Below are 27,796 nucleotides of genomic sequence, written 5' to 3' on the forward strand. Positions count from 1 at the left end.
TCAAGACTAAAAGTTTGTGTTGTTTTGTACAGGACTCCCAGAGTAAGCAAGGTGGATATAGCATGCACCAGCTGCAGGGCAACAAGGAGTTTGGCTGTGAGAAGAAAGGCTACTTGTTGAAGAAGAGTGATGGGTAAAATGCTTAACATATATAATATAGAGATCTTTTTGCGTATTATTCTGTGAATCATAATGCAAAACACATACATACAACTAAAGGGGACTTACCGATCTCTGTTATTCAGTTTTCATCTTATGGTCAAATTGTTTGATTTAATTTGTCAACCATCAATAATTTGGCATGTGGATTACTAGACCAACAGATTGTGTTAAATAAATTATTTGACCGTATTTAAGTTACACTCCTGCAGAACCTTTCTGCTGAAGGCTCCACTGGCTTGTCTACACTGAAGTGTTATTGCTATTCTGGGACTTATATAATTATTAAATGATTTATAATAAATTATTATTTAATTAAGGCTAGCCCCTATAAAGGCATCATCTATTTTTCAAATAGGTCCACAGTATGGCATTTAACTTATCTGTTACAATGGAGACAAGCAGGTGACGTCACCCAACCATGTTGCAGGACAGATTTGCAGCCTTGCTCACTGTAAGACATGCTTGTTGTTATTCTTAAGCAATAACATGGTAATTGAAATAATGCAAGATGATGTCAGTGCAATACTGTGGAAGATCCCAGGCTAAACCTCTACATCTCCATGGAGACAAGCAGCTTCCAGACCCCTGTGATGGAAATGTATCTGTATTCATGTTTTGAAGAAAATATTCTTATCATATGTCTTTGTGTAAATGCATTTTATCTGTCCTTTAGAGGTCCAGAGCAGACATTAACATGTCACTATACATTGAAATATCTGTAGCTTTGTAATTCTGGTATAAGTACTCAGAGGTCAGATGCTCAGGGGGGACTTGATACATGGAACTTCAAAGACGATCGATCGATTTTTGCTTTACATAATATCTAGTATTGGGACCTACTGGAATTTATTCTCCAGAGTGAGGTTAAGAGTCCAGTGTTGCATTAATTTTTCACCAAGATCTTGCATTGATGATGGTAGAGTCTGGGATGTGCTGAAGAAGGCTTTGCACAGCAGTCAAAGATTTTCAATAGGTTTAAAGTCTCTCTGACTCTGTGGTGGCCAATCCATGTGTGAAAATGATGTCTCATGCTCCCTGAACCACTCTTTCATAATTTGAGCCTGATGAATCCTAGCATTGTCATATTGGAATATGCCCGTGCCATCGAGGAAGAAAAAATTCCTTGATAGAATAACCTGGTCATTCAGTATATTCAGTTAGTCAGCTGACCTCATTCTTTGAGCATATACTGTTGCTGGACCTAGAGCTGACCAACTAACCTATTTGCTTAGTTAAATCCAGGTGGCCAGACAGTGTATTTAAAAGCAAAATGCATAAAGACAAATGTAAATTTACATAATGTCAACACTATGATGCCAGTGACCAACATTTGACGTTGAAATACTTTACTTCTCTAATTCACTCACAATGTTAAATGTGAAGAACTGTGGCAACATGTAAAAGAAAAAAAAGTGAAAAAGAAAGAATGAGAAAAAAACTGAAAAAAAGCAGAAATGAAAACTGTACTTCAGCACAATTGTGTGCAATAAATCAAAGTATGACACCAGAAGTCCACTGTACTTTTGTTTGTCCTTGGAACTGATCAGCCAAATCTGTATAGTGTAAATTGTGCGTCATCAGAAAATATGTGTTCAACATTTTACCCGTTTGTAAACAATCAACAAAAATCAACCAATGCACTCATGTCATGTTCTAGATTTATTGACACATGGTCTTCTCCAGGACAGAACCTTACCTGTATCATCATATCACCTGTAAAATCATCCTTCTGTTTCACTGTCACTGGAGGAAAACTTCAGAAAAGTTCAGTCATTCACTTCTTTTTATGTACCTCAGACAAATTCAACCTGTTCCTCGTGTACCCAACCAGAACCCTGAATTGACACAAGAACAACTCCAGAGAACTGTTGAATTGGAATCTCAATCAAAAACCTAATGGAAATGACTTCATTTCAGTGAATTGTGTTTTGGATCCACACCAATTAACGTTTCTCTGCATGTTTGTGACGCTCATTATTTATGAAGCATGATTAATGAATAATCAAAAGGGTGAAAGTGTGATGGAAATGCATCTATATTCATGTTGTATTCAAATACTCTTTATTATGTCTTTGTGTAAATGCATTTCATCTGTCCTTTAGAGGCACAGAGCAGACATTAACATGGATGAAGGTTCTGTCCCCATCCCACAGGAAACTCTACATTATTCTACCTGTCTAAATGTTGATTAACTCATGGGTGTGAAACAAATGTCACTATGCTTTGAAATGTATGTAACTTTGTAATTCTGGTATAAATACTCAAAGGTCAGCTCAGGGGGTACTGAGGGAGAGATATGCATCATCTAGAATTAGTATAGCATTTTTCCACAACACTCTCCACTCCTGAAAAGTTACATAGTGCATCTTTAAATCATAGCTTCTATCTTGTTATAATGCTACTGCTAATTTGTTTCGTTGTGCTAAAGAATCTGATTACATGTGCAAGTTTACATCAGATCCTTTGTAAAAAAAATAATAATACAATGGCTGACAATGCTTTTGTCTGTTCCCCTGCAGACTGAGGAAGGTGTGGCAGAGGAGGCAGTGCTCTGTGAAGGGGGGCATCCTCACCATCTCTCATGCCACAGTGAGTATAACCAGCCCTGTACGCTGTCATACAAACGCAGACCCCCCCACCCCACCTCTTCTTCCTCCCTGCGGTGACTGCGCAGATCAAAGCCACGACATCACGTGGGGAGGCAGTAGCGGTGGGCTCCCTCTCGATCTGGAAATGCGTGGACTTGACATAGATGGGTTGTCATGGCAACGCTGGCCCCTCCCCCCTCCATCCGCTGCGCCTGGGTGACTCATCTCCACTATATACGCCGGCACGTCTCTGGCATTGTCCTCCTCACCCTTGTGCGGCAGCAGCAGACAGTCAAATTCGAGACTGTTGTAATGGGAAATAAACACATTCAGAGCAGTCGTATTGTGGCCATCTGCTATTTGTGTTTAACCTCCCGCTAAGCCTCAGACAAAGAGACCTCCTAGAATGAGTAGTCTGGCATAATCAGAAAATGTACCTAATTGTGGAAAAGCTGTGGCAGGTATTGAATTGGGTCTGAAAAGATAAATTGGTAACAAACAAGAAATGCAGCAGGTTTACCAATTTTAGCCTGCAGCTATTGTAGCATATATGAAAGTCAAATGTGATGGTATAATAAGGATGAATGGGACAAAGGATAAATACATGAAAGGGACAGTTTCGGTTTTAAATTAAACGTCTACGGTAAGGCATAAATTATTGCCCCCATTGGGAAATTTGTCCTGCATTTGACCCATACTTAACTGCCACTGGGGCAACCTGTCACGAGCAGTGGATTGGGGGGTACCATCTCCAGATTATGAGCTAGGTTTGGCAGGAGTATCTATCTGAAGGATTAGCCTATTGTGCATGTTTTGTTTTGAAATGGAGGTAGGATGTATATATTTTAATTCAGACCTATGGAATACCAAAGGGGAGATTTAAAGGTTAGATCTTGTCATGAAGGATATGAAACTCGATGTAGCTGTATGATGATAATCTAATAAATTGAGTAATTATAAAGTGTACATTTTTAGTTTTACTTGCTTTGTTTTCTATGCTAAATACTTTAAATACTTTATACAGTCATTAGCTAATTACACAGGTCATTTGGTTCACCCCTGTCCTTATGGTAAAGTACAACCGCAATGCACCTGTCACATTCCTGCTTAGTTCTGCATGTCCATTAATATTGTATGAATGAAATTTTGGGGCATTGCTGCTTAAGGTATGGGCCTGTTGTGGAATGGGCCGTCAGCTGTTTGTGGGTTGAGCCGGTAAGCCCAGTGAGGCCGACACACTGCGGGCTTATTTACTAACACACATTTGTTTTGGAGGATTAGCTCCCAAGTGCATAATGATCACGAGAGATGAGTCCATGAGCCGCTTATTGTTCACATTCGCCGTTTTATAGCCTCAAAGAGTGACGTAGGTTTAAGCACTGCAGCATGACATCATATCTGTGTGCTGTGGGCGCAGTGGAAAAGGGGTACTTCACAAATAAGTACAGAAGTGTAAGGTGTAGAAATTATAAAATACTTTTCATTCTACCTAGAGTGGCATTGTAGCCCTATCAATTGGTATATACAGTGGTGAAAGGTAACAAAGAACAAGGAGTAAAGCATTGCACTTAAGTAGGATTTTTAGGTATCTGTACTTTACATGAGTAAATTTTAAAGTGGATACTTTTACTTCACTACATTTGAGAGTAGGTATCTGTACTCTCTACTCCACTACATAGTGAACAAGACTGAAAAGTAAATACTTTTACGTAAAAAGATTGTGTGGTACTTTCACTTATGTAAACGTACAGATACAGAGGTAAAAAGTTGCTCAAGTAAAAATTTAGTATTTCATCCACCACTGGGTATATGTTGTATTACCATTTATCACCATCTAAGCATTCACTTTTCTTTTCCAAAAGCTTAGGTGGTTTGAATTGGTGATGGCCTATGCTACCTACCGTTGAATTTTTGAAGTAAAAAAACCTAGCATAAATACCGTTGTTGATATGATGCAAACGTACAAAGATAGAAGCTTCATATAGTAGAATATCTGTAAAGAAAATGTTTTGGAATACACCAAATGAAACTAGCTTGATACGAGTTCAGGTCTGGTGGCTGTATTTGGCATTGGAAGATAAGGCTAATGCACTGGTCTTGAGTGTAGTTGCTGTGAACATGTTGTTATTATTATTATTATTTATTTTTTTATTCCTAACACTAGCTGAACTTTAGGTGCCTTGGCCAGGGTGGCATGAGGCCAGCAGACCGGTTGCGCTCCCAGGCTGTTAGCGTTTCATTAGCACGTGCCTGGGCCCTCCCCTGTCCCACACTGGCACCAGACAATCTTCAGTGTCCATGTGCCAACTAGGCCCATTATTACAGTACACAGGGCAGCCAGTGCAACCCAGTTTCCCTGCTGGCACTGAACAAGCCTGGAGTTCATACTGTAAGGCCGGCCAGTCTGAGTGAGTCGTGCCAGCTAAGGTGGCGAGACAATCAAAAACTTGCAAGACCATTGTAATTGTTATATGTAGATGTTGAAAAGATAAAGGAATATGTTCAAATTCAGAATGTGATAAAGATGCACTATGTAACTTTTCTAGGGAAGGGTTTGCCACATACTTGTCTCCATGCATTTGTTATGTATGCATTTATTCAATCTGATGTTTTTATGGCACAAAATACCCTTATTAACATGCATTCTTACTGTGAGCGGACTCCCCTCGCCACAGACCTGAGCTGTAACTGCATGATGGCACCCCTGCTTGTCTTCATGGAGAGCTGAATTGATCAAATATAAAGCTGAATTAATACAAAAAAGTGTACCGGTAATCATAATTTTAAGCCAAAACTCAGCACAATTAGGACACTTATTGATACCATCATATAAAATAAATGTGGATACTTGTTTGTGATGGTCAAACGGGTATAGCTTCATGTCTGCCTAACTTCACAAAAAATGTAAAAACACTTAGTTGATGGGACTAATTTATAAGATCTATGGCACAGATATCAACAGTTTCTAATGCAATTTTTTGTGTGTACTTTGCAGTCCAACAGGCAGCCAGTCAAACTCAACCTCCTGACCTGCCAAGTGAAGCCCAGTCCTGAGGATAGGAAGTGCTTTGACCTTATTTCTCGTAAGGCCTGCCAAAATGTTTATGTTGGAGTTGTTCTGATACATTATTATTATTATTATTTTTTTTTACAATGGATTAAACATTACTACTTATTTAATATTTGTTTGACAGATAACCGGACATATCATTTTCAAGCTGAGGATGAACAGGAGTTTGTTATGTGAGTATATTACATTTTGCAAGTTGCCAATGACCTTTGACAAAAAAACAACCTGTCACAAAGTATATTCAGTTAGAGATGGTAGAATTGCGTGGGTTTATGGATTTGTGGTTTCTTGTGTTAGCTGGTACCAGTGGCTGTAATGCAATTTACAAACTATGTCCTCTCACAGAAGAAATGTAATGTATGTAAGATGATCAAGCTCTAAATAAATATTTCTATTAAACCATTGATGCCATTACTGGTGGTTCCCTAGGCCCTTTTGAAAATGTGTTTGACATATCTGCACACATTCATCTTTTTATTATTGCTTGATCATCGTGCCTTGATCAGTTTCCTCCCCTGTTGCCTATGAATTCAAAACAAGTCAACACTTTGTTCTCTTTAAATCAAACATCAAATGCTCTATGAAGGTAGTCACTGTGCCTTTTCTTGGGCCACTGTTGAGAACTGCAGTACAAAAAGATTCACTTTGATCCTGCTTGGTTTGCATATTCTCAGTCTAAAATAAAGAGGATTTCCGTTTGCCTTTTTGCTATGTACATGCAGTCCTTTGGGATAAACTCGGTGTTCCTCGCTGCCTGCTCTGTCACGCACTAGCAGCAGTAGAGTCTTTATGGGATTCTCCATAAAATATTCAGTACCTTTTCTTTATGCATTGCAGCCATCCAATTAGGCAGGGGGCATATTATGTTTCACATAATTTATAATAAGAACAGAGATGGTGCAATAATTGTCAACACCTTTTGATCGAGTTAAAAGCAGACTATTTTGATCAGGTTAACACATCTATCTCTGCACGCACACTTCCTGTCTACCCCTCGCTTCAAACAGAAAGGTGACTGACATTGACTAGAAATGCTGACAGGTTAAAAGCTGCGAGGGTCACAGCAGTGGGTGGAATGTGTGGAGAGGTAGGAAACCATTTTGACTGTGTCTCATTCTATATCTATTTAATGTGTTTGTTAGTAGTGTAGAACTTTTAGCTGGATTCACTGTCAGGTTCAAGTGAAAACCATATTTTTCCATAAACTTTTGAAATCAGAAATCAAAAGAAATCATGCAGTATAGCCATATATTGATGGGTTTCAGATGACATCCCAATTTTAGGACAATGTTTTTTTTAGGGGACACTGCTGAATGTTCTGGATGTCTAGTCTAGTCACTAATAGAAACGACCAGGTTCAGTATTTGTGAATTTACCTTTCTGATATTTCTTACCATGTAATAAATTATTTGTGATTTCCAAAGACAAATGGTGGTGCTTCTTTACCGTAGCAACAGTGTTTCCCATCAATAAAAAAGTCTAATCTTCTCCACCATAATTTAGAAACAAGCAATGAATACATTTATATATTTATTGTGTATTATCCTTACCGTGAATTAACATGCATCTGATTTTGAATAAAGATCGCTTCTGCCATCATATTCTCAGCAAATTTGTGGGAAACACTAATTGAGATTGTAAGAACGCACATTTTTGTATTACTATCCCTGACAGTACACCCTTCTCCTCCTCACAGCTGGATCTCCGTGCTGACCAACAGTAAAGAAGAAGCCCTGAATATGGCGTTCCGTGGGGAGCAGAGCAGTGGAGGGGAGGACGGCTTGGAGGACCTGACTAAGGCCATCATCGAGGATGTCCTGCGCATGCCCGGCAATGAATTTTGCTGCGACTGTGGGGCGGCTGGTGCGTAGTCCACTGCCCCCTGCTCCTATGTGCCCCCCCAGACCATCCTAATCATCCTCTTGTTTTCTGCTTAGTCAACCCCCTCAATCCTCACCTTGCTAGTTGACTGCCTTTGCCTCTGCTTTTTCTGACGTTAAAGACATGTAATCAAATCTCATTTAACACCGTATTTGACATTGATAATCTCGCAATGTCGCAGCTATTTTTGCATCTCCTCACATCAAGTGACTTCCAAATTCCCCCAGCAACCATTGACGAAAAGGCAGCAGCGCGCTAATGCAGTAGTGCTGTTAGCATTCAGGGCACAAGCCTCTCTCCACATCCTCCCCCGCAATCCCAAGCCAAGACTCAGCACTCCAGAGGGCCGTAGACAATCCAGGACCCAGGAGGAGCACACACACACATAGTTAACATAAACACACACGGCAAAGGCAGAAACTCGCTTCACAGACATGGATAAGTTTGAGAAACAGTTTTATTACATCACACAGTTACGTAAGCCACGCACACTGACGACCCCCTACAATCCGCAGAGCGCAGAGGTGATTGGTCTTGTCAGCTCCACTGTTCCTATACATGGCTAAAGCAGAAGAGCAGATGGGCTGTAAGCTGATTTGTGTTGTTTCACTTGATGAAATGTCAATTGATTTTGGTGACATCTGAAATAACCTGATGCTCTAGGCTGCATATGATTTGATAGTGCCCAGTACATGACACTCCGTAGGGCTTTGCAGATTTAGTATGTATTAAGCAGTTAAAGAGATCAGTTATGTACTCTCATTATGGGTAGTATGGACCCAATGACCTCTTCTCAGCTCGGGTCTGTACTTTGTGTAAAAGGATGATGTTTTAGCTTCACTACCTGGTGTTTACTTGTTCGGCCCTCTCGGAACTGGGTAGCTGTCATCATAAATTCAGTTGAGCTTACTCCCAGATTGCATCATTAACAACACTGTGAGACAGTAGTGGTCAATCATTCCCAGCTAGGAAACCACATAGGCTACATATTCTGGTTCTTCCACATGGATTTGAAAATTTGAAATGACTACTGTGTGTGCTTGGTTGAATAGTTGTCCTTTTTGTAGTTAAATTGTGTGGGGTAAAGTGCAAGAATTCTATCTCTAATCTGATATCTGGTGCTTCTAATGTCCTGCATTTTGTTTTTAGATCCAAAGTGGCTGTCTACCAACCTGGGTATTCTGACCTGCATTGAATGCTCTGGAATCCACCGTGAGATGGGTGTCCACATCTCTCGCATTCAATCTATGGAACTGGACAAGTTAGGGACTTCAGAACTCTTGGTAGGAGATTTTGAATAAAGATTAACTAATCAAATGGATATAAAAGCTAAAAGGACTATTTTCTTCTTTTGTATAATGTTGAAAGCCAACTGATCATTTTGAATGGAACATTACTAACAATGCACTTATCTTTGAGGCCATGTGAATGCTGTTATACTTGTCAACAATCACATGATATCATCTTGACTTTTATCACTTCTTTTTCAGCTGGCCAAGAATGTAGGGAATAGTAGTTTCAATGAGATCATGGAGGGAAACCTCCCTTCTCCTTCACCAAAGCCTAATCCCTCAAGTGACATGTACGTTGTTTATTTGATCTAAAAAAAATTTTTCATGTCAGCATCTTTATTCTTTGTCTAAGTGAATGTACTTTTTACCCACAGGACAGTGAGGAAGGAGTTTATCAACGCTAAGTATGTGGACCACAAGTATGCGAGGAAAACATGCTCATCTGCGGCAGCTAAAATGATTGAGTTGTTTGAGGCAGTCCAGTCCAGGGACCTGCTGGCTCTCATCCAGGTCTATGCAGAGGGGGTGGAGCTGATGGAGCCCCTCCCAGAAGCCGGACCGGTGAGTCTGACCCATAAGGACGAACTTGGGTTAATGTATGGAGTTCTTACGATGAATACCATTTCTCTGCCCTCTCAAACCTGTCCTGTATTGTTTAGAGTTGATTTATTCCATCTTCTCTGCTTGAGGTTGTTTTTCTTCCATCAGGGTAGCCACATGCTGACACATTTGTGCCAGTTGGTGAATTATTGGGTGACTATAGTTATGGGTGTAACAGTTGGGAAGGGTTGAGTCATCTGGAGAACTTCACCAGCAGGTGGTGATATCCAGCAAGCGCTACATCACAACCATTATATCACCAAACCCATATTTACACATGTAATGCCAGTACATCATATTCATTGTTAATTAAAAAATCTGGAAAGCATTTTTGTTGAACAGTTCATAACCCAAATTATGGCAAAGCTAAATGTGGTAAAAGAAAACCAGAGAGCCTTAACAACATGTGTGATCAGACCAAATGTGACATAATTAGGTCAATGGACTAAAACACACACATCTCTGTATCTCTCTAATAATAAAATGGAGTGTGCATTGCAGCCATATATTGAAAGTGTGTATTCATTTAGTGACACAGGGAGGTGCTGCTACTGCTGTTATAGAGTCTGACTCACCGATATCTGATCTGCCGCTGTCAGTGCATCTGAAAAGCTGCTGTCTGCAGACATGGAGGCAACCCATACGCCCTGCGCTCCAACACAAGTGCGAGATTTGTGCACTGTGCTATATATAGCATGACTAGACATGTCAGAATTCATCTTATGTACTTTCTCAAGTGCAATGGGCTTTTAAGACTTATAGACAGGCACAAAGTAACTGCCCATGTCATGTTTGAAGAGAAAGATGGAACTTGATGTTATCTTCAGAAAATCTGTTGATTTTAGGAGCCATTTTGTTTACTGCAGCTTGTTTGAATGCTCAAAGTGCGACAGAGTGGTGAAAATAGGGAATGGATGTTGCCCAGTGTCTTATGCCTCTCCTCTGTGTTTGATGGCCCCCTACAGGAGGTTGGAGAGACAGCACTGCACTACTCTGTAAGGACTGCTGACCAGACCTCACTGCACCTGGTTGACTTTCTAGTGCAAAACAGGTACATTTTTATTTCAATGACGCATACAGTGCTAACTTAAATAAGGCACATACTGGTTAGTTAATGTTAGTTTTTCAATAATTAAAAGCAATTTTGACCCATTGCATATTTAAAAATAATATAAATGTTCTTCAATGAAAACAAAAAATGAAAAACAGCCACTTAGAAAAGACCCAGATCAAATAGTAAGTTTCTTGTTTTGTGTTGAATAAAGCTGCCGATGAACAGACGTAGCGTAGTGTAGTGCTCAGCTCAGATTCCCACAAGGCAAACAGAAATGGGTCAAGCACTTGTTCACTTCCTTAATTTATTCCATTCTCTTTTATTGTTTACCCACCAGTGCCTCCACTGCACATAGTCTTCACAGAACAAGAAAATTAATTATTATATAGTGGCATGCTTTTGCCTATTATTTGAAATGTATTACGTTTTGCCATACAAAATGAGAGAACCTCTCAGCTGTTCATTTAGCATCCTAATGGACACAATGAATGCCCACCTGACTAATTAGAAAAGTGTTCACTACACAACACTCTGCTACAGCAGACTGCCTGTTTAACAGCCCTTAAAGTCATGTGACCTCTGTGCGTGTGTGTGTTGTACCTCAGTGGTAACCTGGATAAGCAGACGGAGTGGGGGAACACGGCCCTGCATTACTGCTGCATGTATGAGAAGCCTGAATGCCTCAAGTTACTCCTGCGGGGCAAGCCAGCCACAGACATCAGTGAGTCACAGCTACAGCCTAATGTCATCTGTGGTTACATATGAGGCTCTAACTGTTGATTATGCTCACTCTCTCTCAGCCAATCAGAATGGAGAGACTGCGCTGGATGTTGCCAGGCGACTGAGGAACACTCAGTGCGAGGAAGCGGTAAGTATTTCTCTGTGGCGAAAGCAGGACCGCACAGCAGGACCCCTTTTGGGATGTCACACTGCATTTTAATTGGTGCAAAAATATCACTGCTATAAATCCAGAACCAGACAAGTTACAGATAATTAATGGTTTGAACTTGTTTTTTATTCAAGTCAGCTTTAACACCAGGTGGCAGTGTAAGGTCTCTGTCAAGCCCCTGGCAACATAAATGCCTGCATTTTGATGCATGTTTATTATTAACAGTAAAATGAGTATGCACTCAAAACAATCCTTAATGTAATGTAAAAGCATGAATGATTTTCCTGTCTAATTACTGCCTATGTGTGCATGTCAGCTTGTGCAGGCCGCAGAGGGGAAGTTCAACCCCCACATCCATGTGGAGTATGAGTGGAGCCTCAGACTGGAGGAGATGGACGAGAGTGATGACGACCTGGATGACAAGGTTTGAAGAGCAGTGATGTTATTAGAGCCCTTGACTGCTCTAATGCAATCCACTTAGGAGCCAGGCTGACGCTGGGATCTAATTGAGCAATATAGCACTTCAGGGCAGGTCCAGTACATAACCGTTCTCATAGCCATAGTCTTTGAGGCATCAGTTTATGTTCATTTTGGGTGGATATTTAGACTTTTTCCAATCCAGCAGAATCATTCAATAGATTTAACTTTTAGTAGAAATGTAAGCAAACATTCATAAGTTATAAATAAGGGAGATCCCATTTTTAAATATGTGAAATATTAAAGCCCTTTCCCTGAACTGTTGCCCTTCCTGTGTGTCCTGGTACAGCCTAGTCCCATTAAAAAGGACCGGTCCCCCAGGCCCCAGAGCTTCTGCCACTCCTCCAGTCTGTCCCCCCACGACAAGCTCTCTCTGCCGGGCTTCATCAGCCAGAGAGACAAGCAGCAGCGCCTGTCCTACAGCGCGTTCACCAACCAGATGTACAGCGCCTCCACAGACCTCAGCTCCTCCCCTGTGGCAGACGGACCTCCACTGCCCCCCAGGAACCAGGGAAAAGGTCAGACTTGCCTGCTCCAAGAGTCTCGGAGACAGGATTCTTTTTCTCACTATTTTGAAACCTTTTTCCGTAATACAGTCTGATGATACAGTGTTTATAACATGTTTAGAATGTGATTAAACATCTTAAAATATTGATGTATTTATGGCATTGTGCAGAGGTGCAATTTGCAATATTTTTTGTGGAAAATGGTTCCAACCTGTATACTCAAGACAGAAAAGCAGGACACATGTTCATTACCCTCTGACATGCAAGACATAGTGATCTGCTGTCTCTGCAGTTTTAAAATTAATAATAACAGTCCTCCTAGAAAGGAGTTACATTGCAGAGGCCTACAGTGCCTTATAAGCATGTTGCTAACTGATGCACTTGTCCAAAACTGGAGATATCAGGCTACGGCAGCCAGGCTATACTATTCCATTGGTTGACACATTGGGTGTTGCAGAAATTGTAACTTTAACCAAACCAAAATTATATTGGGATATTTATGTTCATCTTTAACAATGGTGGATACATAGACAATATGCCAAGTTAGTCTAATAAATCACATGCTTTGATATAGTATGACATCATTCAACTATATGTATACCTTCTAATACATGCTAATTCCTCAGATGCTTTACATTAGCAGCAGCAGCAGCACACTGGTCCCTCTCTCTCAGGAGGTGAAGCTGAAGAGTGGGGCTGGCTTTGCGCAGTGTCGCCTTTTATGCTTTGCCTGTCACGGATAAGATTTCATCTCGTTATTTAGTATTGTGTGGGAGCAATTCTTTTTGAGACTGACATACTGTCAATGCTCTCCCACACTCCTCATCTCGCTCTTTCTTTCTCTTTTTTGTTTCTCTATTCCTCCAGCTCCACACTTGGCATTCCTTGGCTCTCATTCGCACTACGCCACACTGGCTGGCACTCGACCATACATCAGTGAATATCCTGATTTTATGTTCTCCTTCTACTCGGCTGTGTGCCCCATTTACAATTGTCCCTCCGTTGTTCAGGCCTTTACTGCTCAGATTTACAGGCTGGTGGAGTTTTATAAGCAAACAATGGAATGATGTAGGCAGACTGGGCCTTTAGCTCATCTGCATTGTTTTTAATGTGACATGAATGAGGTCCACCATCCTTGAGCTGTAAAACCTTACCACAGCTGACTTCCTCTCTGGCTGAGCTCTCTATTAGCTGCTTTACTTTACTTTACTTTTCTCTCGATGTTTAACTGACAACCTATATTATAACTACACACTCTAAACCTACTCGCACCTGACCCACAGTGGAAACACAATGTCCCTTTAACTGTTTGCATCTCCTTCCAGATGTACCTGTTCTGTACCTGTTGGCTGCCTTGGATGAAGTTTGTTCTAATGTCTTTCCTCATTGTGTCTTGCGGTCTCTATTCCTGACAGCCTAGCCCCTGTGAGCTGTTGTGTTGCTCCTGTCTGCTCCTTCTTATCCTGCTTCTGTGGGTTGTTTTGTTGGGGTTTGACTGGTTGATTTTGGGGGGACCTCATCTCCTCATGTGTTTTTATGTATTGCTCCTCTAGCTCCACCCCCATCCGGCCCTCCCTCTGCACTCACACCAGGAGGCAGCTCTACCCTGTCCAAGAAGAGACCACCGCCCCCCCCTCCTGGACACAAACGTACCCTGTCTGACCCACCCAGCCCGCTCTCCCACAGTCCACACAGTAAAGGGGGCTTAACTGGGGGTGAGCACACCGACTGTAGGGCTGTTATACAGCCTCAAGGACAGAATGCTAGAAACAATGTTATAACCAATATGGGGTGCACATATAAACCAAAGTTTATATAATGTTATACTCAGTAGATTTTTATATTTCCATAAATTAACATTATTTTAGCGTTGTGTAACTGGCATACGTTTTTCCTATAGTCTGTGTATTACTAACAATGGAGTAAATTGTTATGATGTGAGGTTCAAAATGAATAAAGCCACATAAGTATTGGTTCTTAAACACATATTGACACACTGAAGTGATTCTTGTGTTCTCATTCGGTTACTTTATTCAAAGGCATCACATGGCCCTGTGAACAACCTTCACAGTCACACAATCATGCCAAAAACTAACAACCTGCTGTAAAGGTCTCTTGTACTAGATTGCAAAGTCCTGTTGAAGTTTCTGGGCACTGGTTTCTCATGAGAGATGAAAAGCTTTGATATATATCTAATATGCTACATCACGCAAATATGACAGTACTGTCCCCAAACTGTATCCAAAAGTTGGGCAGACTCTGGCCTGAAAGGCAAAGCTTTATTTATTACTCACACTGTAATACAGTGGCTGTAGTCGAAATGGAACGTCAGATACTCACTCACAAAATCTCATCCTTTATTTCGACCAGCTGGCACTCCCTTGTGTAAACGAAATAGCTGTGTTATTTAGATGTTCTCATTTGTCTTCTGTAGTGTTTTGTGCATTCTGTCACACTTACCCAGCACTATGTCACGGAGGACACTTTATATTGCACTAAACCACAAATAATCCAGTCTCATGGAAAGCTCAGCCAGATGACGCCTCCCTCATTGTTTTATTTAACCATCACAGCATGTTAATTTATCTCCACATTGATCACAAATACATTCTTGTGCTTAATTGTTTGACAATCCTTTAATTAATTTGTTTGTCGTGGTGGCTGTTAATATTGTAGGAAGTGACTCTACCCCTCCTCCAGTCACCAAGATGTCACCTGTGTCTAATAAATTTGAAGGCATTCCTCAACAGCAAAGGTACACAAAAAACTAAACACTCTAAATATAGTGTTATGTTACATTGTGTATTTGTTTTGTTATTTAAAAGTATGTGATTGTCTTGACATAACTGTCCAAATATTCTCTTCTCAGCACTACTTCAAGTAACACAAAATCTACACTTGGTCCGAGGGTATTGCCAAAACTACCTCAAAAAGGTATGATGATGAGTACGTTTTTTTGGTCTATATAAACAGTGAGAAAAGTAGTGACAGTACCACTTAACAAAGGATTATGTGAGATGTGGGATGAAAATTGCTCAGTGAATGTTTATTATTAACTATTATCAAAACCCAATACAATACATAATACAATACTCAAGGACAATGTTCATTAGTGAATCCCAATTGAAGTAATGACATTAGCCACTTTTAACAGGTTTGCAGAAATGTTACATCACTTATAGCTTTAAACAAAGTGGGGAATATTTCTAGTGGTTATGCAATGTAGTGCTTAACATTATAGTTGTCTATAACGTATACATTTGTGTTTGTTTCTTTGCTCAGTGGCATTGCGGAAAATAGACACTATACACCACCCGTCAATGGATAAGCCCAGCCTTCCTCCAGAGGTCTTCCAGAAGTCTCCACCAGGAAATGACACTCCCCAAAAGGCTCCTCCCCCAGACAGGCCTCAGCCCGGAGACCTGCCTCCTAAACCGCAGCCATCAGAGCTGCCCCCTAAGCCCGGAGAACTGCCCCCCAAACCTCACCTGTCGGACCTGCCACCGAAGCCTCAGCTGGGCGACCTGCCACCCAAGCCCCAGCTGAAGGATCTGCCTCCCAAACCGCAGCTGTCCGACCTGTCTCACCCCAAAGCGGGCCCATCCGACTCTGCTCCCAGGCCGGACACCGTGCAGAGGCCCCAGACTCAGCCTCCACCTCCACCGCAGCCACATCCACAACCTCAACCTCAAGCCACCTCACCAGCACCGCCGCAAGCCACGCCCAGCCCCCAGATCACTCCCCAAGCCACGCCCCAAGATTCACCTTCACCCAATCAGCAAGCGGTAATTGTGCCCGCTTCACCACAATCTGCAGAAGACACTAATGGAACTCCGGCTGGAATGGCCGAAACTCCAGTACCCCTTCCTCGAAAAATCAACACGCCGGTAAGTTTGTTTCTATGCATTATTTATGCATTTAATTAACAAAACACCTTTAAGCTAAGATCTAGAAGTTTATTTGATAGATGGCAGATATCAGGACAAAGCAGGCGCGCTGTCAGACAGCAGTCATGTAGATAGCATCTAGTGGTGGTATGTGAGAATGCAAACAGGGCTGGGTTAGCCAGTACAATTACAAATGGTAGCATTAATTCAACTATAAACTCTTATACCAGTTTTGTATAAAAGACTGATACAAAGGTTTACTACAAAATTACTAGTAACTAGTACTTTGCGGAATTTGTCATGTTTCCTTGTAATTGAGAACATTTTTAGCCATGTAACTAACTTTTACTTAAACTTTTTTACACATTTTCAGTACTTCCATGACTGACCAGGAAGTGCACTGCTAACTGCTTTGCAAATGTGTGATTTTTTTCTTTTTTGCCCACACTTGCAGGGGAAGAGCAAAGCGCGTCGAGTGAAGACCATCTATGACTGCCAGGCTGACAATGACGATGAGCTCACATTTGCTGAAGGGGAGGTGATCATAGTGACAGGTGAAGAGGACCAGGAGTGGTGGGTAAGTCTGCCTTCAAGACCATCTATAGTCTAGCCTGCTTTTTGTTTCTTTAAATGCTGCTGAAGAATGACATTTCAGGCAACTTGTTTTCAATGTGTATTTTCTATTTTTTGTCAGATTGGCCACATTGAAGGAGAACCTGAGAGGAAGGGAGTGTTTCCTATGTCTTTTGTGCACATCTTGAGTGATTGACAACCAGAAAGACTTGCACTACGCCTCTCCCTGAGTTTGGAGACCCTGTAAATAGCTATCGTAACATCCATCGCCACAAGACAAGTGTCCTAAAGAAGAAAAAAGAAGCAGAAACCCAATAAGGATCATCTCGCCATGGATATCCAGTCCATGCTGTACAAAGAATGTGTGTATTCTTCCTCTACCAGTATTATCTTAACCCTATAGCACGGCTGTGACCAGGCCTCAGAACCCTAGCACTTAAAGTCTATGTTTATGCTGTTACTGTGTATATATGTATGTAAATATATATATTTGTGTGAGTGTATATACATGTTTTATTGTACAAAACATGTACCGTTTTGCTCTACCTGTCAGACTAAGCATCAGGGCAGTGGAGTTTGAATTTTATCTTAATTTTAAAGGCCCTCTAGTAATTATCAGCTTATATTTCTGGAAAAAGAAAAGGAATGTGAACTAGGTCATGTCATTTGTGTCTTGCATCCCTGTTTACCACAATGAAATGAAGTGGCAGAAGTCTCGTACAGACCCTCAAGATTTCATTAAATGTACTCCTTGTTCTTGCTTGCTTTGTGTGTACACGTATTATGGTTGTTTTACAGTATAAAAACCTGCTGCTATTGTGTGGTGGAATATCAAAGCCTGTGGTTCACTGTAGGTCACCAATTTACTCCTTGTTACACTGTCCATATGCTGTGTGCTGAGCTCACACCATCCCCACAGTCTAACTCTGTGTATGGTGTAACAATGACTGGAAGTGAGTGGAGTGCTGCGTACAACACGCTCACCTCAGGGTCTGAAGAGCCACTGAAAGCGGGACTACCACAAGTATCCTGTTATTAAAGCCACTATTAGTCATTGTCAAGTATGGAAAAGGACAACTTAGCAATAACTTTATTTTCTAACAGGCTAGAAATATTAGTGTACACAGAATTGTAAACCTCATGAGCTTGAAGATTTTAATTATGTAAACCATTCCATGTTACTGGACTTAGCACATTTCCACTTTGCCTGTGAATCAGGTCTGTACTAGGTTGGGCTTGTAAAGGCTGAAGAGCCATGTATTTCACCCAAACCTCACTGACTTGCAGTTTTCCCCAATGTAAGGAACAAACCCATTGTATCATTAAAGTGCTGTACCTTAAACAGTTTCTTCTGCTTACAGTGAATATAATGCAGACACTGTCAAGGATCAAAAGCATGCAGATGACTTTTCCATTGCTTTACTTTTCCATCCTCATTCCAAAGTTTGAACTAAAATACACAGCCGACTCTTACACATTTGGAACATGAGTGCATATTCAACATCAAGACAACATAAATACTACCGCGTTACCACAGTGAACCTTGCTTAAAACAAAATTTACAAATACCAGAAATCTGGTGAACAAAATTATTTAGCCATTTGTGTTTTAAGTTTGGAGCCTGGGTCTTTGTCTACCGACTTGATAACTCCCACAGCAACAGTCTGTTTCAGATCTCTAGCAGCAAAGCGACCTGTGGACAGGAAAAGCTAGTTTTAGATGCATTGCAGTAAAAACATGACATTTGTTGAGCACAGATAGTGAATGTTGTACCTAAGGGTGGGTACGTAAAGAAGCTCTCCACACACATGGGTTTGATGGGCACCAGTTTGACTGTGGCAGCATCTCCAGACTGCAAGATTTGTGGGTGCTCCTCAACCTTCTTTCCTGTCCGGCGGTCAAGTTTCTCCTTCAGCTCGGCAAAACGGCAGGTCACATGAGCAGTGTGGCAGTCCAGGACAGGAGAGTAGCCCACCTTTATTTTGCCGGGGTGGTTTAGGACAATGACCTACAACCCAAGAGATTGTCAGAGCTAGAACATTAATGTTGGATGCAAAGTTGAGACCAACCTGAGCCTCAAAACTCTTGACATCTGATGGAGGGTCCTGCTGGGCATTCCCAGCCACATCTCCACGGCGCAGGTTCTTCACAGACACATTCTTAATGTTGAAGCCAACATTGTGTCCTGGCAGTGCAGTCTCCAGCCCCTGGTGGTGCATCTCTATGGACTTTACTTCAGCAGTGAGTTTGGCCGGAGAGAACATCAGGATCATGCCAGGTTTGAGAACACCAGTTTCAATTTTACCAACCGGAACAGTTCCAACACCTAAGATATAGATAATTAGTTTAAAATTTGCCTTATGGGAGCTTGCAGATACTTAAACTCGCCTCCAATTTTGTAAACATCTTGCAGAGGTAACCGTAAAGGCTTGTTGATTGTGCGCACAGGTGGGTGAATTGAGTCCAGGACCTCCAACAATGTTTTACCACTGGCGTTCCCTTCTCGCCGCCTGACTTTCCAACCTTGGAACCATGGCATCTGGAAGAGGCCAAATGAGTAGAATGCAGTTTGGGTTTTGAAAACCATCTTAAATCTTACTTTCTGAGATGCTGCAATCATGTTCTCCCCAGTCCAGCCGGAGATGGGAACAAACGGGATGTTTGCAGTGTCATAGCCAATCTTTTTGAGGAAGCCACTGACGCCTCGAACCACCTCATCATAGCGCTTTTGGCTGTATGGAGGTTCAGTCAGATCCATCTTATTCACACAGACAATAATCTGCTTCACCCCCAGTGTGTAGGCCAGTAAAGCATGCTCTCTGGTCTGACCACTCCGAGATACACCAGCCTCAAACTCTCCTTTTGCAGCAGATACCACCAGGAGTGCGACGTCAGCCTGAAGCAGTTCAGTAAGTACAAATTTACTTCCACAGGTGAAATTTAAATACAACCTTGGCAACGTACCTGTGATGTTCCAGTTATCATGTTTTTGATGAAATCCCGGTGTCCTGGAGCGTCAATGACAGTCATGGAGTACTTTTGAGTGTTGAATTTCAGCAGTGAGATGTCAATGGTGATTCCCCTCTCCCGCTCGGCTTTTAATTTGTCTAAGACCCAGGCAAATTTGAAGGAACTCTTTCCCGCCTGTTACAGAAAACGTCTTAAAAAGCATTTGATCTAAACATTAGCAGAACTGTAATGATTGGCCGTATGCTTACCTGTGCTGCAGCCTTCTCAAATTTCTCCAGTTTTCTCTGATCAACCCCACCGCACTTGAAGACCAGGTGCCCCGTGGTGGTGGATTTACCGCTGTCCACATGGCCGATGATAACCACATTCACATGAGTCTTCTCCTTACCCATAGTAACAAGTTTGCTTGTTTCTGAAACTGCTGCTGGTGTAGGTTTAGTTGTTTTAAAGGTGTGCACGCTTCAACACTCAGGTCAAATGCACCAAGCTGTCTGGGCCGACTTTAATGGGCCATGCAATCAAAACCTGGTGTGCAGCTTAATTAGGTTTGACTGGCAGCTACTGGTTGATTAGAAGCGGGACGTAAAATAAGCCAGAACGAGGAAATCTACCATTAACGTATCATTTTGAAAGAAAAATAGCTCAATATAGCCAAGTGAGGCTCGGATTAATAAGGGTCCACATTTGATTGTCCTCAGTTGTAGATTGCTACAATAGGCTGCTCAGTGGTCTCAAATTACTCCCATCTGTGAGATGAAAGGCCTTGGACAACCTTTAGTCTGAGCAAGACGATAGTGGTGCTGACAGATCTATGGCTCAGATGTAACTTCATATGAGGAATAAACTAAAGAGCAACAATCATGACCTCAGTGAAGTAGCATTAAAGCAAATCAAGGTGATGACTGATTACACAACGATCCAGAATTTCCAAGAACTAGTTTAGTATTTAAAAAAAAAACTACAGTGTGCTTTACATACATGTAAAGCATAGATTCTTAAAGTGTGACAATCATATTTCTGGCTTGCTACTTGCCTTGCTTACAAACATTAGTTATTTGCCATCATTATTCTACAATTTCTTAAACAACAACAGCACCCTCTGCAGCTTGAATACGGTTTGTATTTTTAACAGCCTAGCCTGTTTTACAAATCAATTCTATTGGCATTTTGCATTTTAGTGCGGTTTGCAAATTGCTAAACCCTAAGCTAAAATTACTCATAGAAACGGCTTCTAACCAAAATTAACATCAGCATATCAACGGTACTAACTCGAAAATACACCAGCATCTCTCAGACGGGCGGCGCTACGACCACTCAGCTGTACCGTATTTATACCCCCGCCCTTCGCGTTTAGAGGTGAAACTAAGCGAGCCCCCCTCTTCGGTTTGACGGCCCAGATGACGCTCAGAGCCCAACCCGGAAACAGCGGCAGCAAATAGGTTTTTTTCTTCTTTGAGCCTGTGCCGCTGGCTTCTAGCGTGGTGTCCAAACGAGAGCCGTGTTTCTCCACGAGCATCAAGGTAAGACTTTTAAGCTGTTCATTAAGGTTGTAAAGTCGAATTTGATCAGTCGACGTGACTGTCCAGAGCTTGTTTGTTAGCCTTACTTATTTTACTGTAGTGTACCTTCTGGAGAGGTAGGAATAATTAGGTTTCATGAATGGATCCGTTGAAATGAAGCCCACATCGCGCCCGTTAAGTTTCCGTTTAACATCACCAGCACTTAACAATGTTTTAGATATGCAAAACGAACAGGTCACATCATTAATGTGATTTACCTTCCACTTCCCCTTTCCAAAGAGCAATCCTGGCGAAACTGCGAGCTACATTTTCCCTTCTTTTAGCCAGAGGCACTGAATGTAGCGTGCCTGACCCATATTTCTCTAATGCCAGGTTATTAGCTTGGTCTCCTCCTGTATGTTACACTATAAAGCCTGTTAATCTGGCCGGGTCCTAAAAGAGACGTGTGTGCGAGGCTTGGACTGCCCTTTTTAAGGCACTAAATGAGTGATGCACGGGCAGCAGCACCATCAAAGGAAATGCACACCCTGACAGCGGGGAACAGCCTCCAGCTCATTTATATGCGCGCACATGTGATTAACAATCTGATCAATGCAAGCTTCCAAATGGGTCATATAAAACAGACTAGACTTTGATATACAAGCTTATAGTGCAAATGCTTCTCTGCAGTACCAAAGCAGATTTAAGTTAATTATTTCAAATGTAACCTCGTAGGAAATGGATATCAGTCATAATACAGTGCAATGAAATTATTGCATATTAAAGACCTTACTGTAAATTGGCATTTAAATCTATTCTGACATTACTGAGTCTTCTCTGTAATTCACATGAGTCGTTGATGCATGTCGGGTAAACTTTTCATTTAAAGTTTTTCTAAGTGTAGTTTGTTCTCATTTTCTGTTTGCTTCAGCTGTCAGACCAGCACGGAAGTCTGTTATTTCCTCTCTACCCAGTCTCTGCAAAGGCCCCTGAAAGTGGAAGCGAAACGTCCAGTAAGACACTTTCTTATGGTACTCTGGATAAATACTTGTGCCAGTGTAATGACAATCTTGTCAGGTAGTTTATTTGTATGCATCTGACCCTTACTGTTATAACACATGTGAAAAGATTTGAATAGGTTGGCAAATATGCAGTGTCACCATGCAGCCTAACCACATTGATGAACCTGGTACGTCCTTTGACTCAGAATTATGCACTAACAAAAGGGCTCTTTCTACATGTTGACTTACTAGAGATATAACTTATTGTCATAGCTAAGTAAAGAGCATAAAAATACAGGAGTGGATGAGACATGCTTTGCCACTGCTGCAGCACTGACGGACATGGTGCGACTTGTTGTGCCATGTCTTGTATTCGTAGTGTTTGGAGTAGATGGTTCTCTCTTTTATGTGTATTTCCATGCAACTTGAACAATATAATAAAGAAAACAAGCTGTCTTTTAAGCAAGAAGTTACTTTTAAATTCCATCAAAGTGCAAATTATATACAGTTTAAAATCACTGCTTGCAAATTTGTAGTATAGCTTGATCAAGTGGACATTACTGTGATGAACGCACTGCTAATAAGTGTAATATACAGTAGTATTTTAATTATTTATAGTTTTCCAGATGAGGGTAATCTGAGGACAACAATTCTCGATGTACATTTCCTCAACAATACTTGGTTCTTTCCATTCTTTGGGGAGGCTATTAAGCATAATTTAAAGTCAACATGTTTGGTCAGGGGCTGCCTAGAACACACCCCACAGTCATCTGCTGCTGACCTCATACTGCTCCAGTTATTCTCACTATGGGGCTCTCTCATCTGCTGCTGACAGGCTGGGCATTCATAACATTTCAAAAGTAACCACATTACTATTTCATCTATTGGTGTTTCCTTGACTGAGGACACATCCTTAGGCGTGGTGATACCGGCCCCCCGAAATTCATTCTTGTAGACTAAGTTGTGCATTGAGTTTACAGTGTACAGCTGCGTCATGTGGCAAAGGCAACTGGCCAGGTGCTATTGAATGGTCTATGCAGGGCAGAGCACTTTTATTGATTTCCTTGCCATGGTGTACTTTAATGCCGTTTGTGCATCTATATTAACTTCCTCTTTTAAGCAATTTTGTCCTGTTCAGCAGCTTCCACCACTGTCATGATATGCCTCAGCAGAGTTTGGACTCTGCGTGTAGAACCAAAAATAAGTTGAATTGCAATTACTTTTTTTTGTTTGTTTTCTGGATGTTACAAGGTCCTAAGAAAAATGATTATTGACCACCGGAATAGTAATAGTTAACTTTCACTCCACAGTCCCCTCCTTCCATTCATTTCTATGGCGTGTCTGCTCTTGTCCATGACCGATCTGAGTACAAATGATGACAGTTCTGCGAGCTACAGGGAAACTCTGACTATGGCCCCTCTAGCTGTTCTACTGACTATCTTACTAGTGACTTTTAGAAATGGCTCTATCATGGACCATATTTTTATAATCTTCATTATGGCACAACAACCACTGGATATTTAAGGTACATTGTAAAGTGTTGCCATTTGGGTCCCATTTATACTAACTACACCTTAACCAGCCTTAAGACTAATCGGCAAGTAGTTTAACAAGAATGATTCAGGTTTTGTTACTAATTAATGAAAAGTTAGCATTTTAGTATTAAGTAATAACTGAGCCTGAATCATTCTTAACTAAACTATTTGTTCATTATGAATTAAGTCTTTGTTCATAATTTATTAAATAGATTGAATTGAAAGCATGTTTTTTTTTGTTTTTTAATTATGGATGTAGTTGTTGCACTGAAAAACATGCATCCTTACTCTGAGTGGGCTTGCATTTCCAAAAATCCTGGAGGAGGGCCGCCTCCTGTTTGTTTCCACGTTCCTTTGGCTATAATATTATGACATAAAACGTATCTATCTCCATGGAAAATGTTTCAAAGTATTGTTTTAACTTTCTCTTTCCATGGAATCATGCAGTTGAGTTTCCAGCCCCAGAAAATTACATATTATCACTTTATGATCAATTAAGATGCAGGTAATATAACGCGTTACCTAAATTTGGAATTGCATTTAGGTACACAAGGCTGTCTCAGTTTTAAAAATGTACTATTTAATACTGAAAAGGGTCCTTGTAGAATTTAATCATCTTTGGTAATCTGGTACTTTTGGTGCTAACTAAACTGCATTACACTGTGCTACTGCTTGGGTCTTGAATATTTTCAAATAGCTTGTTGATCTTGAGTGCAGGGTCTGTATTTTTGCAGTTTGTTTTCATAGCCTTGGGCCTTGGGAGCACTACACTTCTGATATGTAGAAGTCAGTTAAGTGCTAGTCTAGATTGAAGCATTCCTCTGTACTCACTCTCTGCTCTGGTTTTATGAAGTCGGGCTTATCGGGAGCCCTGAGCGGCACTTAATGAGTGGAGAGGAGAGCGGTATCCTTGACTGCAGGCCAGCCAAAGAGCTCCATCAGGATGCTCCCATTGTGCCTCAGCATCTTTACAGTAAACACCGAAATGGAGTTTGCATAGAAACACCTCAGACTGAGCTATAAATAACACTGGCTCCTGAAAAGGGAAAATGCTGTGACTGAGCGGGCCCCTACCCCCCACATCATTTTACTTGGATATCCCAAAAAAACCCTCCAGGGTCAGATCAGAGTTCACATAAGAGCAGAGAGGAGAGGGCAACTATAGTCGTCAGGCTTAGACTGACCATGATGCTACACAAACTATATTAACTAGAGATGTAAAGATGTACAATATTGGTATCTCAGTATATTTATCTGTGGCTGGTCTCTAATGTCTCTAGTGCCCAGTCTTAGGATACTCATTTTTGTCATATTTAAAACAATTGACTTGGCAGGCTAACTAGATCTTCTAATGCAGAAAATTGTGCATGATTTATCTTACTGTTGTCTATCTCTGTAACAAAAACAAGCATTTTGGAGACTAAAGAATTAACCATTTGATCTAATTCAACTCTGTGATGATTTGTGAGTTACTGTTGAGCAATATTGCCAATTTTCAAAGCAGTTATAATTTGAAATTCAGGCTTAGGTTGAAAATATTCAATAAATTGCCTGTTTTGCACATAATATTTGACCAAACATAAAGAATGCAAAGAAAACATCTGTTCTCACTACACGTAAAAGTACATTCCTTATAATGCTATTATCTGATTTGCTCAGATTCCAATACTAAATAATGCTGCTGTGGGTAATATTTAGAATTGTAGAAATATTTAGATATGATGTGTGCTGTACATTGAAGCAATGACCATGAGCTGGGTCTGGGGCCGCCCACATGTCAATGGACACTATGGAACAGGGTGTCGCCACAGATGGAGAGCCAGCATGTTCACATTTTACATGAAATGGTTGCCATGCATGCATCCCCCGCACCAAACATTCCTCCAGCTCTGTTAAGTGTTAAAACCGCCACGTAAAACCCGACTGGAATTCAGTCACGTTAAATGCAAGAATCACTTTATTTTATGTAATGTAGGAGTGGTCTCAAAAGCTGTCAAAATAGGGTATTTTGTGTGAATGCGTGAATTTTAAAATGTGAAGAAGTTAGCAGTGTTTGCAGATTAGATTGTTCAAGATTAGCATATATAGGCTACAATGTACAGCTGTTTAATAATAGTTCAATAACTATGCATTGCCAGTAATGGATCCATGATTAGCAGTGAGTATTGCTGTTAACACCCATAGAACTTTGACCTGACACAAATACACATTATCTTCCCACTTTTATGATGTGCTTGTCCATGTTTGAACACAGAAGTAATCGAAAATAGGAAGTGACGTTACAAATGTAGAAATGATGGGCAGGCTAGATCCCAGTGACAATGTTCCTTTCACCTGGATTTAAAGTATAGAGCTTGTATTGCATATTTACGTAATGGAATAAGGTGGTCTGATGGTCACCATCGCTAGTGTACTTTTGTTAGCAATATATCATTTTTATTTATTACAATAACTTTTTTGTTCACCCTAAACCGCCTAAAATCTGGACTTGGGTAGGTATGGAGCACAGAGGGTAAGGCTGCAAGATTATTTGCAGTCAGACTGAAATAGCAATTTGAATGGACACAATTAGCAAATCGCAAAGGCTACAATTTTTTGAATATCATAATTTCCTCCACAAACAGCGAAATGTCATGCTGTAGTTTCGGTCTGTACATGCGTATGCTAAAATATATATATATTTTTTGTCAGTTCTCTTGGACTTGTTTTAATAATGGAACTTATTCCAAAGTTTACATTTTAAATATCTATCTATCTAAATCACAATGCTTGTCAGAAAAATATTAATTTGATATTTTCCCAAAATCATTCAGCCTTAACAGAGGGGGTAGAAGGCACCATTTGGACATGTGTTGCTCCGCCTCCGTCCTGTGTACTCTGACAGGTGAGGCCTGAGGCAGTACATTTGTTATTCGAGTTGTAACACTGGTTTGCAATTGTTAACTACTGTATGTGACTATGCAAAACATCTTTATTTAGAGCGCATTCATTATCCAGTGGTGATGTGTGCATTCAAACAAGTACAGACATGTTGACGCATACATTAACCTTTTCGTTTCCTTTGGCATTGTGAAGAAATTTTATTTTTAATTCAGCCTTCCAAATTGGCTTTGTTTTAGCAGGTTGTTCCTATATGATGCACTTAGGGTTTTGTTGTAGTTTTGTAGTTGACAGTTGTAGTCTTGTGAGTGCAGCTATGTAATAGTATTGAGAGCTTTTGCCATGTCCCTTATTTAGTCGACTAAAATTCTTGGTCGACTGAAGACATGTCCTGCCAATTGATTAGTCATCTGCAGTAGCTGCTGTTTAGTCATCTCCTAGAAACATGCATAGGAAGAATCCCATTGTATGAATCAACAGGAAGTGACTTAAGTCTGACTTTGCAATGCTGTGAAGGAAACTCACTTTTATATTGCCTCTGATCATGTGGGGATAACCAGTGCCAAGAGGTTTGAGCATGTTTGATGATCCAGTATAGAGCCCATTAATTGGCTGTGACATCACAGGAATGTCAATGAAAATACGGCCCTATAGGGAAAGCATTGCACGGCCAGGCGTTAGCGCATTAGCTTGTGTGGCTCCCGGGAACAGGCAGCCTTAAATCACTAAAGCAAAGTAAGTGATGTCACCCTGAGGTCATCTGTCATGGCTGCCTTCCGATGACGAGTCATTTAAAAGGCATGTTTGAATAGATTTATATGAGGACAATAGGATACAGTCCAGATTGTGTAACAGACAATTTTGTAACAAAAAGTGCAATATGTTATTGCGGTATCCAAATTTATCTCTGGGTAATGTTGTGACCTACGTTT

At 40.9% G+C, this 27,796-nt stretch overlaps 3 protein-coding genes across 7 annotated transcripts in view; 2 read left to right on the top strand and 1 right to left on the bottom strand.

Annotated features, from left to right (window-relative positions):
• Positions 1 to 18,321, top strand: part of asap1b (ArfGAP with SH3 domain, ankyrin repeat and PH domain 1b) — a 51,910-nt gene extending 33,589 nt beyond the window's left edge. Inside the window, exons 10-29 of one of the 4 annotated variants that reach the window (XM_055230235.1) lie at positions 33 to 133; positions 2,682 to 2,751; positions 5,746 to 5,833; positions 5,945 to 5,993; positions 7,517 to 7,683; positions 8,851 to 8,984; positions 9,192 to 9,283; positions 9,368 to 9,554; positions 10,559 to 10,644; positions 11,253 to 11,368; positions 11,448 to 11,515; positions 11,853 to 11,960; positions 12,303 to 12,531; positions 13,387 to 13,455; positions 14,073 to 14,234; positions 15,196 to 15,274; positions 15,389 to 15,453; positions 15,802 to 16,406; positions 16,861 to 16,983; positions 17,101 to 18,321. In XM_055230235.1, the coding sequence (XP_055086210.1) occupies positions 33 to 133; positions 2,682 to 2,751; positions 5,746 to 5,833; positions 5,945 to 5,993; positions 7,517 to 7,683; positions 8,851 to 8,984; positions 9,192 to 9,283; positions 9,368 to 9,554; positions 10,559 to 10,644; positions 11,253 to 11,368; positions 11,448 to 11,515; positions 11,853 to 11,960; positions 12,303 to 12,531; positions 13,387 to 13,455; positions 14,073 to 14,234; positions 15,196 to 15,274; positions 15,389 to 15,453; positions 15,802 to 16,406; positions 16,861 to 16,983; positions 17,101 to 17,175 (2,673 nt within the window). In that variant the 3' untranslated portion in view covers positions 17,176 to 18,321. The remainder of the gene's footprint in view (positions 1 to 32; positions 134 to 2,681; positions 2,752 to 5,745; positions 5,834 to 5,944; positions 5,994 to 7,516; positions 7,684 to 8,850; positions 8,985 to 9,191; positions 9,284 to 9,367; positions 9,555 to 10,558; positions 10,645 to 11,252; positions 11,369 to 11,447; positions 11,516 to 11,852; positions 11,961 to 12,302; positions 12,532 to 13,386; positions 13,456 to 14,072; positions 14,235 to 15,195; positions 15,275 to 15,388; positions 15,454 to 15,801; positions 16,407 to 16,860; positions 16,984 to 17,100) is intronic. The other 3 variants (XM_033985919.2, XM_055230236.1, XM_033985922.2) reach the window with 3 other exon arrangements.
• A 61-nt stretch (positions 18,322 to 18,382) lies between these two features.
• eef1a1l3 (eukaryotic translation elongation factor 1 alpha 1, like 3) lies at positions 18,383 to 21,254 on the bottom strand. The gene is made up of 7 exons (XM_033985850.2): positions 20,198 to 21,254; positions 19,944 to 20,123; positions 19,579 to 19,875; positions 19,368 to 19,518; positions 19,049 to 19,305; positions 18,753 to 18,987; positions 18,383 to 18,672 (listed from the first exon to the last, which is right to left on the bottom strand). The coding sequence occupies exons 1-7, from the start codon at positions 20,339 to 20,341 to the stop codon at positions 18,569 to 18,571; spliced, it is 1,368 nt and encodes a 455-aa protein (XP_033841741.1). The 5' UTR covers positions 20,342 to 21,254; the 3' UTR covers positions 18,383 to 18,568.
• The window catches only part of fam49bb (family with sequence similarity 49 member Bb), a 35,008-nt gene continuing 27,728 nt past the window's right edge, over positions 20,517 to 27,796 (top strand). Inside the window, exons 1-2 of one of the 2 annotated variants that reach the window (XM_033985947.2) lie at positions 20,517 to 21,469; positions 22,380 to 22,461. The gene's annotated coding sequence lies outside the window, so the exon portion shown is untranslated. The remainder of the gene's footprint in view (positions 21,470 to 22,379; positions 22,462 to 27,796) is intronic. The other variant, XM_033985949.2, reaches the window with a different exon arrangement.

The sequence above is a fragment of the Periophthalmus magnuspinnatus genome, chromosome 20 (assembly GCF_009829125.3).
Source record: "Periophthalmus magnuspinnatus isolate fPerMag1 chromosome 20, fPerMag1.2.pri, whole genome shotgun sequence".
NCBI lineage: Eukaryota > Metazoa > Chordata > Actinopteri > Gobiiformes > Gobiidae > Periophthalmus > Periophthalmus magnuspinnatus.